Source organism: Taurulus bubalis (assembly GCF_910589615.1).
Source record: "Taurulus bubalis genome assembly, chromosome: 18".
Taxonomy (NCBI): domain Eukaryota; kingdom Metazoa; phylum Chordata; class Actinopteri; order Perciformes; family Cottidae; genus Taurulus; species Taurulus bubalis.
The window spans coordinates 10,436,337-10,454,607 of NC_136606.1; the positions used below are offsets into that span (position 1 = coordinate 10,436,337).

The 18,271-nt window shown below is 40.5% G+C and overlaps 1 protein-coding gene across 1 annotated transcript; it reads right to left on the minus strand.

Annotated features, from left to right (window-relative positions):
* Positions 1 to 1,258: 1,258 nt before the first annotated feature.
* Positions 1,259 to 17,291, minus strand: cpa6 (carboxypeptidase A6; the record flags this gene model as incomplete). The annotated part of the gene is made up of 11 exons (XM_079234168.1): positions 17,167 to 17,291; positions 14,258 to 14,333; positions 8,060 to 8,184; positions 6,232 to 6,346; positions 5,459 to 5,560; positions 5,253 to 5,357; positions 3,879 to 3,989; positions 3,263 to 3,353; positions 2,208 to 2,410; positions 1,945 to 2,029; positions 1,259 to 1,473 (listed from the first exon to the last, which is right to left on the minus strand). Exons 1-11 carry the CDS (start codon positions 17,280 to 17,282, stop codon positions 1,259 to 1,261), a joined length of 1,344 nt encoding a protein of 447 aa, XP_079090294.1. The 5' UTR covers positions 17,283 to 17,291.
* Between the last annotated feature and the right edge of the window lie 980 nt (positions 17,292 to 18,271).

Here is an 18,271-nt window from a genome sequence, read left to right on the forward strand (position 1 = left end):
ATTTAGCCAAGTTCAGCAGCAAATACATCCAGTAAATCTGGCAATTTGACAACACATATTTGGCAGTTGTGGGCGGCAGAGTTCACTTTCTCTTTGGGATGTCTTGCATGTCAGCACCATTTCTGAATCCATAAATAAGACCAGAGCTGTAGAACCAGAGAGTGGACAATAACACGAGGAGGATGTTTGTAGCGCTTGATTTAAGGTGTTGTGCTTAAAGCTGTGACTCATTAAGCTGTTGAATGTAAATTTGTTTATTATGATAAAAGTCAGGCAACATGTAAACATGTGGAACATACAACTATGGGATACACCTGTGACATGTGGCTCATTTCAATTAAAGAGAGATGACAACATGAACATTTACAGTGTTATATAACAACATTTATTAAGTCAGATTTTATCAATTTATTAGAACCTCATATCAAGCATATGAGCTGTCAAAAAGTAAACATTTCTGACTTTGTCTCTGATCCATACCTGAGTAATGACACAGTAAGCTACCAAAGTAAAAAGTAATTCAATCGAAATTTTAGTCTGAACCAAATTTATAAAAAAGATCGAACAAAAAACATTTAAATTTAAACCAAACCCAAGATTGTCAGGTGATAGCATAATTTATGTACACCAACAATGTTGCAGTAATAAAGGCATTAATACATGAACATTAAGGTACTGGCACTCGATGGGACTCATTTAAAAATAGAACACAACCAGAATAGAAATAGAGATTGGGTGATTAAAAGCAGTTCATGTGAAAAATGTGAATAACATTACATATTTTTGTCAGACAATCAAATCTTAGCTGTTTCTTTAAAAAAATAAAAGTGCTGTTGTATTGTGACAAGCGCTCACATGTCCACCATTCAGCTTATATCATAAAAAAGTCAGCATTAATAATATTTTTGTGGCAGTAAAGATTTTGGGGAAGGAGGACAACATCAGATGCTCGACATGATTCAGGCTCGGCACACTGGATTTGCATGGGACACGTAGCGGTCCACTGATTCTGACACTGTGGGATCTTATCGTACATAAACAGGCTGGTGGTAAAAAAAAATCTGCCACCGTCAGTTCATATCTCATCAGAAAAGGAAAATAAGGCGAATGACCTCAAACACAAGAAAAGCAAATTAAAATGCATGCTTTGCTGGTCCTTCTCAGCTCTTCACGTGATAATATCTGGGAGGAATATGAAATCTCAGAGGTGTCGAGATAAGGTACTGTGAAGGTGGAGCTCCGGGGACCGACAGTGCGCTCATATATATGGAAATCTGTCCTTGTCTGTTTCACACTTCTTAAGCAGACCTGATGCAATGGCCTTCACTGCCCTCAGAGTCTCAGTGCAAGTTGGGTTGATCAGCGACTCCGGCAGGAGGAAGCCGAAGTGTCCTGTATCCCTCAACTCAAATGCAAACGCATAAGGGATCCCGTTTCTGTAGGCCCAGTCTATAGAGCTGCCTGAGCTAACGTCTGTGAACAAGTTAAACACACAGAAGTTTTTCAAAATGCAAAAGTTAATATACTTTCACTGAAGTAACATTTTGAAAGCTAGACTTTTTCTTGTACGTGTGGTCTCGCTACTTAGCTTAACGATTTTAAAATTCTTCCACCACTGCTGACAACAAATTGATTAAATTTTAGGTAAGTCTAAAAGCATTGCATTCTTATTGGTGTTACATCTATACATCTCCACATTTAGCTCCTCTCACGGCGTACGTTCAATGCAAGAGTGCAAGACCACATTGATTGTGCATTTATATAAGAAACGGGCATTTCTGACTACTTCATAACATGAATGAGGATCTATTTTCCTCGTCGGCAAGCGAAAAAAAACACAGATGAGGTGGGAAGGAGAGCACAAAACAAGGAAAGGACAAATAATCCATTCTGTTCTGTTTTCTACACTTGGAAGACACAATGAAGACAAGGAGCAGTACTCACACAGGGTGGTGGAGGCAGGGCCATATCTGTACCTCACTCCATAGGCAGAGTACAGGGCTGTCACTGCATTATGAGCTGCTGACTCCTGGACAATGAGAGCAGAAGGTCAGCTCATTAGTGATCCTGTATATACGTCTGCCCAGGAGGATTTCAATATTAAGGCGTTCCAGTTAAGTAACTCCAACATGTGGATGGATAAGAATATCATCTTAAATAAAGACTTGTTCATTATTGGTTTATTATCACGCAATTGGATGTCTTACCACACAGTTGAAGTTGGGGATAGAGGCATACTTGTAGGAATAGGGGTAAAGCAGCATTTGGGCGTAAGCGTGGATTGATATATATGATTTGACGCGTTTCTTGTGCTTGCGCAAGAACTTGGCGACGGCCTTGACTTCGGGTTCAGACTCGGGGTAGGGACCACAGTAGGTGTCATCACAGGGATGAGAGGAGGCACCCTCCTCTGGTGAGGGAAAGGAGAGAAAAAACATTGTTTTCATTCCACAGGAATACATTTTGATCATAGATTTGATCATAGATTTTCTAACTAGACATAAAAGAAGTTGTGATGTTATATCCAGTGACCAAAAGGGAAAGTGATCATGGGGGAAAATAGAGCCAGAAATGACCAAAGTCACGTTATAATACCAAGGATAGCAGTCTCAAACAAATATAGGGTGCATTGATGTTTGCATATGAAAGTCCTTTCGGTACAAGTCCTATAGGAACAATTTGGTGGTCAAAACGTAAATAATTAGCATGGATTTAAGCTTAAAGTTATCTCAGAAAGTTATCTCCTGTTTTATGCAGTTCCCCAGTAGTCCATTACTGATGTATAAACAACGTCTTTTGAAGTGAAATCAGGTTACATTTCCACTGTGTGAGATAAACTCTCAACCACTCATGTACTGCATGGCTACATAAACATTTCCCTGGCGTGAGCTTTTAAATCACATCCCCAAAGAGCCACTTTGGGAGTTAATATTCATTCGAGACGGCAAAACATGGTTCCTCAGTTTCACGGTTTTTCATCTCACGTCACATCTCTGTCTGTAAAACATCTTTGATAAATTCCCAGAGCCCTCCCATGGTGAAGATGATGATTTAGAAGAACCCCCTCAGCCATCTCCCACCAGACTAAATGACACCAGACACAGATTGTTGTCAGCACACAAATATTTCAGCCACAGCTTACACTGAGAAATAGTCAGAAAAGACGACACCAGACTACAAAGAAAGTTGCAGCGTCGCATGTGCTGCATGTGTGAGAGAGAATCAGAGGATTTCTGCTGGAGCTCAGTGTTCTTGAACTCACTACACCATTTCACTTTCCAGTTTCTGTTAGCGTCCACTCCTCTGCAGTGGAACCTGTGATTTTTGGACCGCGTTTTCCTCCAGAACCGATCCTGCAGGAAAAACAAAGACACGTCACTGTGTATGCTGACTGACTGGCAGACTCATCGAACAAATGGAGCCTCCTGCCATATCCAAAACAATCAATCTGTCACTCATTCTGCTTTAGTTGGTCTTTTACGAACAGACATGCAGACAGTTGAGAGGCATTTTCCCCTGAAGTATTCATAGATACTTATACAGACATAAGTGCTGCATACTGGGGGGAAAACACACATTGTTATCGCACTGCTGTTCAGTTTTTCAATTACAATATCTGAACCACTTGGACACAATATATTCAGTATACAGCCTCAAAAGTATTCAAAATCTGTGGGCAGGAGTGATGTGTTCTCGGTTATTATTCTAAATTCCTGAATTATGCACTCAAATAATGATGTTTTGCTGATGGGCCCTACATTATGTTAAGTATCTGAATACTTCAGGAAAAATGTCTAAAAACAAGAAAACATTCACACTCATGCTTGAAAATGAAAGTAATCAACAGCATGATTCAGTCTCTGTTGTGCTTGTAGTACCGTGGTCCAGCTGAAACGATATCCATCCACATTGAAGACAGGCATGATGTAGAAGTTGAGCTGGTGAAGAAGTCGTCTCATCACAGAGTCATGCTGGTATGAGTTGATGGCCTTAAATTATAATATAAAAACAGTATAACTGCAGAGAACAGATCTAGACTGCTGTCTAATCATCCAATTGAATAAAATGATATGCTATGTTTTCATTATTTTTTTTTAACATAATGCATGATTGCTAACAGAGTCTTTTCAATGCACACGTGCAGAAGGTTAAAACTCAAGACTATAATTGATGACAATTGGAGTGAGGAAATATTGCTTCTACCTGCTCTCTGATCAGACAACAAGGTAAATATGCGTTAAGCCTTAAACCAAGATGGCACCCTGACCTCCAGTGGCCAACCTTAGTTACTACATGACGGTGGATCCACATTTAGAGCACATATTTGAGCTAAGTTGAGCATATTTGACTGTTTTCCTGAGTCATATGTTTTTACCTTGTTCTTTTTTTCTTCCGGTCTTAATGTTTACGTCAGCCTGTTTCTGATTTCCTGCTGCTATTAGTCTTTCCCCTCTCTTATTCACTCACGTCCTACTCATACTTTATCCTTCTTTGAAGAATTCCCTGCTGAACTTGTCCAGGTGATGGCCTTAGGTGAGTTTGTCAAGCTATTTAGTTTGAACCCTCACATTAGAGGCCATTTCAGGAAGTGTCTGCAGACAGAATGGCTGTAGAGCACAACAGAACCATTATTTTTGTAAATGGTACGCTCCAGCATGTGCGTGCACTACTTTATAGTGGCACATTTTAGAGTAATTTTTTATTCCTCAACATCAGCCCATTGGATTACTAGAGTTGAAATATTTGTGAAAGCTTTTTTCAAGTGCCCGTACATTGAGGTTGTTGAATTCCTTAAAAAAGGGTGTGACTCAGTGCTCTGCTCTGACATTCATTGATTTTCCCTTTAATTATCTTAACGCTCTGGTACTGTGTTGCAAATCCCAATCATCTGGCATCGAAGTAGTATAAAACAAGCCATTAAAGGTTCTCGCAGTTAATGTCTGCCTCTGGTCTGGTCCCGTCCTCACTTCAGAGGGTATAACTAAGACTTTACGGGTGTGATGGAACTTGTGAGCACGTCTGGGTTATGTTCAACATCTGAACAATAAAGGGTATTCTTCAGTATTTGCATAACTGCGCATGACGAATGAACAGATGTTCACATTTTGTTGAGGACCCTAGAAACAAAACATCACAAGCTGCTTGCTGCAGGCTATCATTTAGATACGAGACGCTGCTGAAAGCTGCATTGAAGCAAACAATGAAGTTCAAAGAGCGTTGAGATATTTAAATGTGCAAAAAAACAAAAGTACCTCTTTGACAAACCACTGGCAGAAAGCAGGTCCGATCCACTCTCTGGCATGGACTCCACAGTCGATCCACACAGCTTTCTTCTGATGACGACTTCTCTTTCCTATCTGACAGGAGACCAGCAGTGTTAGAGCAGCACGATCACAACTGTGTGTCTTTGTGCTGTATGGCATTTTCCTATGTGTGCGTCTCATGCTTTCTCTCCTACCTGAAGCACATAAAGGGGCCTCCCCTCGTACGACTTCCCGATGGAGAACATATCAACCAGGTCGGAGTTGGTTCGGTTCATCTCAAACATCCAGCTCTGGATCTTGAGGACAGAGGATAATGGAGAAGAGTGAATGCCACTCGAGGATTTGTTTTTCAAAGTTTCCGAGAGTAAATAGAATGGTTTAGTGATAATTACATTTTTCAGACAATCAAAAGCTATTTCTCAGCGAGAGTGAAAACCTTCTAAGACATACACGCCTAAGTGCCTGTGGAGTGTGTGCATTTGTGCGGGGTTTGCCTGCACGATGTGTCTGCACACACACACATACTTATGTAAGTGTGTTTTTTACAGCGAAGGAGAGGATAATCATAATCATTATTCTATCTGTACAGCACTTTAAAAAGGTACTCAAGGCACTTTACATGGTAAAACAGAAAGAATAGAAGCAATACCAATGTAAACAAGAGAGATCAAAGCTCAGAGCACTAAATATTTGTGTAAGCTCTCAGGATCTGTGTGTGTAAATCATGCTGCTTCATGGGGCCTGGAGGACTGGTGAACCAGGGGCCTGATCGACCTGAAGGGTCTGAAGTAGAGTGTGTGTCGCTGTGTGCGAGCGCACGAGGCTGTGGGAGAGAGACCTGTGGAATGGGGTAATTGGGAGTTTGAGAGCACCTTAGAGAGGATATTTGTTTACTCTGAGTGAGAATTAGAGTGGAGAGCAGAGGAGAGCGAGAAATAGGGAGGCCGGGAGACGCTGGGCTTCACACCTCTTCCAGAGAGTGGTAAACCTCGTAGTCATACTGAGACTCTGACCTCCGCTTGCGAGAGGAGCGATATCCCGTCTGCTTTTCAATTTCCTTCTGCAGATTGGAGATAAACACCCTGCGGATGGAAGACAGGAAGTTAGACAGACACATGAAAGACATGATAGCCAATCACCGAGGCATTAGCATTAAAACACAAAACAGAATATTGTTTATATAAAAGTATTTTCAATATTCTGCTCTGGTACAGAACCGGTACCATAAACAGGGTTATATTATTATAAGTTATAATTTGTTCAATAATAATTATTGTTCAATTTCATAATTTGAGATCACTAATACGCTATTTAAAACTCTTTTTGGTTGCCTGTTTGGGTTGCTGCTGTTTATCCACCTCTTGCATAACTTGATCTTTCTATTTAAGTCAGTGAGTGAGCCTTCAGTTAGCCAATAGAAAAGAGCCTGATGGTAAAATAAGCCATCAGGCCTGAAGTTACTGTTTATGTTAGTGTTAGTTCATCATTGATAACAAGTCTGTAGTTTATTAATTTATTCATGACTGTTTCAATAGCCCAAGAGCCGTAAATAATAGTCAAACTGAAGCTTTTGCAAATATCTACACACTCAAAAAAATGCATATCTATAGTTAAAGAACTCAATAATGAGACAGAAAAGACAAATTCATGGCAGAGGAAGATATAAGCTACCCAAATTGATATGTAACTAGGGCGTCAACTGATGATTATTTTCACAATTTACTTTACGTATAATGTTTTTGATTCATCATTTACTCTATTAAATTATTTTTGCAGACATTCCCATTTTATAATTAGTTGCAGCCCCTGTTTGAGTGCAGTCAATGCATTTTAAGTGAATATAATATGTCTGGTAGGTGTTGACTCATTCCTAACACCGATTATACAACTGCCCTCACTCATCCCTCTTCTTCTCCAACACCCCAAAAAACACTTTTCTACATCTGCACTCGCCTGTTTGATAGAACACATTCTACTAATTATAACACTGCCGTCTGTCAGTAAATGAAAAGTGTTGTAAATGCACCAAAACCATCATTATCCCCATCGTTATAGTTTATAGACTGCTCCTGCGTGTCTTCAGACCCTAGTATGCCTCCTCACTTCCTACTCCAACCTAAAACAATGTAATCTGCTTTCATAGCAGCTATGGCAGCAAGGCTCTCCTAAAATACACTTCCTCATGAGGTCCTTATATGTACAATTCTGTCCATATCTACTTCAATAACACACACAAAAACATGGCTTACATCCCCAAGAGTAAAATTAGATCTTTGATGCCTCACTCCCTAAAACCCAACCACTTTACCAAAAACTGTCCTCTGCAGTGTAAACCATTTTCTCAGTCAATCAACACAGAGTAGAAGAAAAAAAACTCATCCTCAGATCGGCTATTCCTCCCTCCGGACAGAGATGACAATGGAATTCTTTCTAGCTGCGGCTGCTTTGATAAAACTCCATCATTTCAACGTTAATTTTGATGAGGGATGGAGTGGGGAGATGAAAAGGCTTCTTATGGAGCAGATTGGGAGAGGGGCTCTGATGTACTGTGCATGTGTGTGTCCCAGCTTTGAGGAAGCTTTTTTGCATGCAAAGTATCGTCGGCTCTGCATGTGCAAATCATATATTCTGGCTAAGGAGAGCTGGGTAATTGCAACGCCCTTTGGATAACAGATGCATCTCTGGGTGTAGACGCTCGGCTAATTAGATTATCCAATATGAGGGTACACAAGCGAGCATGCATGTGCACTGTGGTGTGTTTCTGTAGTAATTGCTGGTGATCTTCCCAGTCTTACCGATAATCAAGATGTTGCTGCTTTAAGCTAGCATGTAAACCCTGCGTGTCATTGCGTTTCACATGGACATCCACGGTTTCATTTTGACAGATTAGAGTAACACTGTTGGGCTGCCAGAAATCCACCTAAAGGAGCAGGACAAACATATTAGAACAGGGGTTACAGACACACACATCAGGATTTCATTATGAGTAGGAGTGAGCGATAGAGATACAATTCTCTCTCACTGTCAGTTTACATTTCCTAATATGTTAATATGGTGATATTAAATCAGGAAAATCTTTTGAAAAACTGTTCATGGACAAAAATGATCTGACAAGAATGGCTGTTTTGGACTAATCCAGCAAATGAAATGCCTAACATTTAATTGATATGAAATAATTCCCCCCTAATTTAAAATGTATACCAGACTGCATGGGGTAACATGGATCAAGGGATTACTGTGGAACATTATTCAGTCACAGCTTTCAATGTAACTGGTTGTGAAAAAACGAAATAATGACGTTGGCAATAATCTGTATTTAATGTGGATCTGTTACGTTTCGGCTGATACCCGCTCCACTTAACAAGGCCAGTATCACACTAAACCAAACTAAAGTCAAGGGTTAAAGAGTATATGGTTCAGAAAAAGAATTGACCCTAAGAAAGACCGTATTATCTTATCTGCTGGGTGTTTAATTAGCACCAAACATGAAGTGCTGATGACCTAATTGTTTTGTTAAGACCTGGCCAGTTTAATATTCCTCTAGTCTCTACCTTCAAGCGATGGCCTAAATCTGGGGCATATTGATGAATTCGACAGCGTTAATGGGGCAAAACCCACTCCGATGTGTCCCATTAATAACCTGACGCTCCCTCTGCTTTCCTCTCTACCGTTTGACCTCATATTAGCTACAGCAATCCTGTCTTTCAGCGCCTGTTATCAGGCCCTGATACTCGGGTCTGTTAGCTTTAGCTCAAACAGCAAGCCAGCCATATAAACACAGACATCGTGTGGTAACTGATAAAATAACAGCGAGAGCTGCTCGACGGATGATACACACAGTAGTCACTGCAGAGAGAATATCGCACTTTCAGTGTTTCTGCCTCCTCAGCTGGCTTTCATTTGAACATGGGGGCAGAAACATGCAGGCTGGCACACATGCTTGTTAATGTGTCAATTGGTTTAATGGTTTACAGAATGCATACCAGATTAATTTAACTTAACATCGTTTGGTGCCCTGGAGTAGAAACCGCTCTCTGCTGCTGCGATTTTACAGCATTTTCAAATAGTTAAGTACCCCAATGTTTCACTCCACTGTTAACCGAGCAAATCCAGAACACATACACGTAAGAGGCACTTAAATATCCCTTATCAGATAACGCAGCTCTTCACAAACAATTCTCTCAGTTGATTCATTAGCTGTATTTATGAGCCCTAAAGATGCATTCTTTGTCTGCTTTATAAAACTTTTGTGTCCTCATTTTTTACTGTGATTATTCTTTTTTATTTGTGTCTGTGTGTACAGGGTAGCTATAAATTAAATGTGTGTTATTTTGGTTGATGTAACGCAGACACGGGCAGCACAAGAAAGAAAAAGTTATAGTTCAATAAAAAAGAGCTGGCTTTCCTGAAGGCAAATGCGGTGAAGCCATTAGTCAAGTGAAAGAAAACCAAAGTATGACACAGTTTGTTGGTGAGTATCTATTGTAACAAAAATACCAGCTGTTTGACAACATTTGGGGTAATGCGTTTATTAATTTTCTTTCTGAAAGTTTGATGAGAATATCGGTATCACTCTTGTACAGTGGTCTCAAACTCGCGGCCCGCGGGCCAATTGCAGCCCCCGAGCCGATATTTTGTGGCCCCCTACTTGACATCAAAGTTTAGTGTTAGTGCGGCCCGCGCGTTTTTCTGAGGTTCGCGCGCGCAACCCCGTAAGATAACGTTTACTGGACGTTTCTATTAATAGCTCCGTGAAAAAACGCAGTAGAAAAAAGATACAGATGCTGCTCGACGCGCCAAAGTCTGGAGGTTCCGCCCCATTTCTCTGTGTGATCATACTTGCCTCTCATAGGAGCTCACAGCCTGAGGCGTCTGTGTCCAGCTCCACCTTTCACCTGATTTGTTGATTCAGGTGTCAGTCAACATTTTGTGTGAAACTACCCAATGAACACTCAGGAAATCCCTGAGGACCTACCCACCCACATACGCTGCAAAGATACACTGGTTTTTATTCAGACAGGCAACACACTACCACCTGAGAAAAAAAAACCTTGCAGTGTACTAAAAAAAACAACACTGGCCACAGAGAGACGGCAGCCCTGCTCCGCTCAGCTGTTCACTTTTACTCTGTACATAGTACACACAGACATACAGAGTACATATGTTGTTCTTGTTCTGAAAACTGTTCTTGAAAAAACGAAACTGAACCATGCACATTGTGTAAACATTGTGAATAGTTCGTTTTTCTCGAGAACATATTTTGACTCAAATATGTATATTGTAAATATTTTGTTTGAAAACAAAAACTGTTTCATGTGCACACACCCCAAGAAGCTTGATCTGTAGTACGAAGTCATTTCTCAGTCCCGAGTCTGTTGCAAATGGAACTTATTGACTTGCAACAGAGATCTAAAAGCTAAACCAGACATGATGGACCATTTCTGAGAGAATTGCCTCCATCCTTCCCTGAGCAGACAAAAGTGATCAGTCGGGTAATGTACCTTTTTGGAAGCACATATCTGTGAGAAACCGTTCTCCACTATGACCTTTAATAAATGCAAGTACAGGTCCAGGCTTAGTGATGCCTATCGTGAAGCTGTACTCAGGGTTTCTATACTGTGACCTGGATCAGGGTTTCCACTGTGACCTGGATCAGGGTTTCCACTGTGACCTGGATCAGGGTTTCCACTGTGACTTGGATCAGGGTTTCTATACTGTGACCTGGATCAGGGTTTCCACTGTGACCTGGATCAGGGTTTCTATACTGTGATCTGGATCAGGGTTTCTATACTGTGACCTGGATCAGGGTTTCTATACTGTGACCTGGATCAGGGTCAATGTGGCTCAGCTGTGTGAGCAGAAGCGCTGCCAGGTGTCTGGCAAGAAATAGAATAAAGTACAAATGTATTCAGGTTTTGCATTTGCTGGTTCGGTGCAGTTTCAATAAGTTATTTAAAATATATATATATTTGCACTGTTAAAAACTATTATAAAAATGTATAGAAACTGCTGGTTGCCTTTTTTCTGACGAAAATATGTTATGAATGTAAAAAAAAAAATGAGATGAGATCACAATACCAGCGTTGGCCCAAAGCCAAATTGAGTTTGAGACCCCTGCTCTTGTGTGTACAGTGAATATGAACTACAGGCAGCAGCTGGTTAGCTTAGCATCAATAATATAATCTGTACAAAGAGAACACAATCCACCCACATGCATCTCATACGCTCACTAATTCACACTTTCTAGCTTCTTTGTTTCATGTGTTTATGTGCCAGATTATTTCCTGTCCGAGTGCAATGACTTCCTGAAGTTCGGTTGTCAACAGTGAGCAGCAAAGAGACCCCAGGAAGTTAGCCCCCCTCCCCCCCCCCCTCCTCATTTCCAGACCGAAAGCTAATCGGCTGCATATTTACTGTATAAATCTCACAGAGAGACTGTGATGATGTCATCAATAGACAAATGCTCCATAGAGAGTAAATAATGGAACAACTCATAGGAAGTAATGACAGCAGCCACAGTGATTATTGATTGTCCATCTGTTTCAGATTTTATCTCTGAAACGTTTCAAACAAATCTTTTATGATCCAGGAAAGTGACGATTACTCATTTTGTCACTGCTCCCCTCAATCAACACTGGAGATGTATTATGTATTTACGTCACAGAAACAATTAGTCAATTATCTAAATCACACCAAATGTTGTACATAATTCCAGATTCCATAATATGAAAATGTGCTCTTCTTCTTTGTTTGATGCAATAATAACATCTGGGTTTTGGAGCTTTTGCAAACAATCTGAAGCCATCAGCTTTATTTATTTTTTGTTATCGATAAAATATACATCTATATAGATCAAATAATTAAATGAAAATAAATATCCCAGTATTAACACTCAATATCTCATGTGCCATTTCAGGTCCAGTTATGAACATGTTCTCCAGGAGCTGAAGTGGTAATTATTAACCTTTTGTGAATATTCAACATGTAGCAATATCTTATCTTTACAAGGCAAAGCTTTGGTGAAGGTATTTGCTCGACTGGATGCATTCAGGAGCTGTTGCGTTTCTTCTCTGCCCAGAGTTCACCTGCAGTCAAACAGTGCGTCCAGGACTGTGAGTTTTACTAAAACCTGTTTTATCTATTAATACAGTCAACCATTTAGCAATGGCCAGGTGTTTGGGAAAGGCACAGCTCCTTCACAGGTCTTTAAAGTTTTAGGTTAAATGTCAGCCAACCACAGAGTATAGCCAAACAAATAGCTTGATTAAAACTCAAAGAAACGGGCTATTCTATTGTTGATAGATCTGATTCTTGATTCTCCTGCATTCTGCAGTGCCTAGTAGTTGTGTATTATTTGATCGTATTGCTAGCCTGAGGCTGAAGAGTTTGACTCTGGCACTGGAGGCATGGCAGCGTGGCTAAGCTACTGAAAACATGTGTCCACAGCTGTCCAAACAGTGGCTGCCTCAGTTGACCTCGGAGCACCGTGTCCGCTGCCCTTACGTGCATGAAACTTTGTCCGTGTCCTGACCAGCACCCTGGCTCCAGGCATCCCTCGCCACAAATCATAAACATTTACCGAATCCTCTTTTTTTTTGCCCTCTTCTGCTCAGAGCAGTATTGGTTCTGGACCATCGAACAAAAAGCCCGACCTGAACCCGAACAGATGCCTCTCATTACTGTTGCCGTGGCGTCTGGCTGCACAGATAAACCCAAGTGGACCAAACCAAACTGGAGAAACGGACCACACTGCCACTGGGCCGCGGGCAGATCGAAATCTCTGCAGCTCTCCCAATGAAAGTCCCTAAAATGTTTTCATTGGATTCTTCATATTTTATTTACTCAGTTAGCTATTCAATTAAATTGTATTTAAATGGAGCAGTTATTTCGAGGAAATTATTCTGAACATGAACTACATTTCAACTCAAGAAAACTAACACAGAGCTTTGCCTCTATACTTTCCCTATAAAAAGTACCATATTACATTGTTTTTTCCAGGAAACTTCCTACGGCCCTTCATTGCCAACCACTGTTTTATTATACAAAGTATTTCATTAGGACTTTAACACTTTACGGCTTAGTGTTGAGATGTAATGAGAAAAATCATTGCACCATTTCTGTTTTTCAATTATTTCTTGATACATTTACAGTAAAAAACATTTAAAAATCAGACCACTGGACTGCTTTCCAAACATCAATAGATTTATTGATTTATTGTCTGAGACTAAGTATGACATAAGGCTTCACAGACTTAGAAGCTTGTATGTTTGGCTTTGATCAGTTAGTCATTGGTTATTACTAGAAATGATCACAAGCATTACACTAATATTACAAAGATATGCTTTGGTTTTGCATCAGCAAAATTCCTCTGCGAGATAATAATTATTCAACTGTTTAAGAAGTTCTTTGACTATTATTTGCACAAGAATATCTATAATTGCGTCATGCTTTTGATCCTTGACATACAATCTTTGCTGTGTATTTGTATACCTAAACAATGTGCAAAGGAAGGTCGTCAATGCTCCTGAGGCTGATGGGGTAATTACTCCCACATGAGTCTGGGAAAAGAGGCGAGGCCTTTGTGTCTTTGAGGGTTTACCCCCTAATTTCACTATCTTTAAAACACATGTTCAAATAGCCTGTTACTGAAAGTGATCCAAACATTCAGACATCGTTATGAATAAAATATAAAATCTTTAGTATTTTCACTCCATTCTCCTCTTGGGCTTCTCCTCTCAACAGTATCTTGGTCTTTCAGAGGAGGGAATATGTCCTGACTGTGACGGATGACTACACATCCAACCCCATACAATGTGGGCAGAATAATAGTTTGAAACCTTTAAACACACACAACAACAACAAATCTGAACACAATAGATTTCTTTAAGTGGAATTATTTCAGATGGTGTCTGATGGGAATCATACTGTCATTAATTAGGTCAGAATAGTATGTATGGACATGTATGGATATAAAGAAATATGTGAAAATATACCTTCATGTGTCCAAGAATGTTCTGCAGCACTTGGACCTCCTCATCGTTACTCGGGGTTATCCTGAAGATTTGATCACTGCAAAAATAACAGAACTCTTTTAAGTGTCGGGTTCAAGCTTTTTTTTGCGGCACTAAAATTCACTGTAACAGGGCTTTGATCTATTTTCTCTGAGTGCACCTCATTTCAAAAACATCTGCGCCGTGGAGTCCCAGGTAATACAACCTGCTTTTGTGCTGGCTGAAGGTGACATTTAGAATAGCAGATGTTTGATGTGAAATGGGTGGTTCCTGTTTTAGAGTCCTATAGATGACAGGGTCAACCACCAGCCAAACATGTGTGTGTGACACCATTAAAGGATTATATTTCATTGTTCCAGCTCTGCAGGTAGCACCTGGAACTATTCTTTGGTGGTTAGTAGCGATTGTTTCACATTTTTATACCGTCAATCCATCAGATACTGATATGTGCTGTTGCTGATTTAAGAACGTCTTATATTTTGTTAATGGACAATAAAGAATAATTTACTTTTAGTCAACTGCAGAACAAAGTCTATTCATTTGTTTATGAATACATAGGGCTGGGAGGTAACTCAATATGATAATTGATCATCTTTCAATGGAATCCTATTTTGATGAAATTCAATATCGAGATATCATGAAACAAAATGACGTCGCCTAAATTTATAAGAAAAAGATAATACTGACTCAGATTTTAAGTTCTTAATAAAAAAAGATGACACACACACACACACACACACACAATGTAATTCATACAAGAGTATACAAATCCATGTAGAATATCTATTAATTGAATTACCAGAAAACATGCTATATCGTTGCATATATTCTTATCAAGAAATTAAATTACTCATGGAATATTATATATTGATAGCTCTAAGAATACATTCATAAAAATGTGTTATAATTTAATATGATTGCACAATAATTCTTCACATGTTGGTCTTGGCAGATCATTTAACAAACACTTGAGCAAATAGAGAAGCCTGAGAGCCGTTCTAACTCAATCTGCAGCCGCATGTCTTATATTAAAACAAAGATGCTCTTTATATTCAGCATGAGTCTAACATAGCGCTGCTTTCACGCTGCAGACCACAGTTCCTGCGGTTGACCTTAAAGCAAATACGCTCCCAATAATTTATTAGTCTCTAAATTACAGACTCTCTGTGTCGGCCTAGTTACCTGGCAGAGGTTTGTATATGAGTTCACTTTCATGTCTCGTGTTTTTTTTGTTGAGACCTCTTTCTTCCTCTCTCATGTTTCGTCTAATTTCAAAGAGCTTTTTACAATGTGTCACACAGGAAGTTGGGCCCCCTAAACAAAGGTGGCGGTCGGCCACTCTAAGGTTTGAGGAACAAAAGGGGTGCGGGTGTCCCACGTGAGTGACCGCCCCATTTCAGTGACCACAACACTGTGCCCCAAAACAGCCTGTTTCCAAGGCAACGGCGTGATAAAGGATGGACTTCATAGCAAACATATTTTTTGGAGGTAAGAATATTGTTTGGAAACCAAATCTAAACATATTTAAAATGTATACATATTCTCTCTGTCTGAAACAAAAGAGAAAGGCGTGCTTCCACATCTTCAATCAATCCTCACTGATGGTAGTTTGGCAGGCTTATGTTTTTTGTTGTTTCCACCAATGCGTACAACGCCACACAGTCCATGATTAAATAAAGTGGCACCCCAGAGCTCTACTGTAGTCCAACTTGAACCATTTCCTCATCATCTTGTAGTGATTCTCAGAGATGACAGACTGTTTTTGTTACAGTGTCGGCCTGGCCTTTTGCTTTGAATCTGCCAGCTGCGGGGCTCTCGGCACTAAAGCGGCCCTTAACTTGTCAGTCTGTTGATTCCCACAGCAGTGCTCTCTCTCGGATGGAAGCAATTTGTTTTAAACCAAGAAGTTGACTCTCTGCAGTGTTTTGATTTCGTACAATCATCATTTCTCCACCTTCAATAATTCTCTGTTACTGATATGAAATATTTTGACAATCTTTTTTTTAGACTCGTATGAGCTTTGCAATTTTGGGATTATATCCCAAATACATGTTGTTGGAGTCAGAGGAGGGGGTTTCCAGCAGCAATTACATCAAATGCTCTTTTGAAAAACAGACCATACATGCCCCAGTCATGTCTCTGACATGTTTACCCAAATTACTATATGCGTCTACCCTAGCTCCAGGTGGTCCCATTGGAGACCCTCTAATATGCTACAAAGTACTTTTAGGGTCTCGGTGGGGAGGTGTGTGCCCCACATCCAGACTCATAAACGTGCAGACAGACTGAGAGCCTTTTGACAAAGAAATGACCAATGTCTCCTCTCTAGTGATTATAGACAAACGTGACTGCACAAAGAAAATGAAGGAGTCACCGCTTCCTTACAGCTACAGAACATTTTTATGAAGACTTTGAGCAGTTTGACAGGCCACTGTCACTGCCACCACCAGAATCAGAATCAGCTTTATTGGCAATGTGTGTCTACACATACATGGAATTTGACTCCGGTTTCACGTAGCTCTCATTGTACATACATATTATATACAATAAACAAGATACATATAAAAAATACATTAAAGACAACAGGGGTGTAATCTGTGGAGCAATCTGAATGCCTCTCTGCAGCACATCAAAACAAACACAACCAAATCAGTCTAGAGTAAACTGAAAACACATCATATTATGTCTCAAACAGGAGATGTGACCCAAAAGCGATGAAGTGATCATAAAGCCCTTCTTTGTTCAGACTACATCCTAACATAAGATAAAGCCCATATCTTGGTGTGAAGATATATCTGCAGGACACTTCTGATAGCAGTGTGCCTTCCCTGCTCAGCGAGAGCACACCAGTCTCTCGTGAGCCCCAGAAATGAATGGGTGTCTTTACTCACCCTGCGTAGCGGTTGTTGTAGAGATAAGCGCCGGCGGGACATAGCACGTTACTGCAGATTATCACACAAGCCAGCAAAACGGAGACGCGAAATGCGCTCCTCCGGTCCAGTGCCATCCTTGGCAGAGCGGATCAAAGACGGGAAGATATAGGCTGTATACTTTAAAGGATGCACGCCAACTTCTCAGAGAAGAAATGTGAGTGAGTCGGTCCAGCGCACCATCAGCGAAGTCACTCTTCTGTCGCGTCGCACTCTGCCGTTGTCCCTCCGACACATGAGGCGCAAAAGGTGCTAAAGTCGATCATCTGGCACAGGGGGAACATTTACCACCTCTTTGAAGCTCTGGAGGGAATTGCAGGGGAGCAGCTCTTCTTTTTTTTTTTAAATGAGGAGGACCTGAGTCACGTGGCCCGGTGTCGGCGAAGTTGGTAACTGGATCCCCGATCACTGGTGCGCACTGTGTGCTCAAGGGATAATCTATAGTGAGCCGAGAACACACGTTCATTCACGATTTTTTTTTTTTTAATGGCAAATTACGTGTCTCTTTAGATTTTAAGTAATGCGTGAAGTTTTGTGTGGAGACATGACCTGTATCAAGTAACTCATCTTTATCTCTCCAGAACAACAGGCGGATTCTTTAGGTGTGCTCAGATCAGGTTCTTTGAAGAAGACTCTCAGCTCTTTTCTTGTTTTGATAAACTGTCAAATGTCTTCTGGACCATCTGCATATATGCACACTCAGTTCACGTTGGTAATGTATCTGATGTTTTTTTTTCTAATACATTGACTCTATAAGACCAGCTGGATGTCCCAATGAGCATGTTGTCCAACTTGTTTTAATTCTATATATTATTACCCACATTTGACCGGTACCAATATGTCCCACGTGGAGAGGAAGAACAAAACAATAAGGGAGGATTGTTCATCCAGACATTAGGAGCATATATTGAGCCCCTGAATCCTCAGCTTCCTGTCGCTTATGCCTCTATACCTCAAAGCCAGAGTAATAACCAGCTAGCAGTTCTGTCAGTGCCTTGGCCTGGCTCCACTAGGAATCCCTCTTTTGAGCTTTAGGTGTTATTCTACGCTTTCTGTGCCTCCGTTT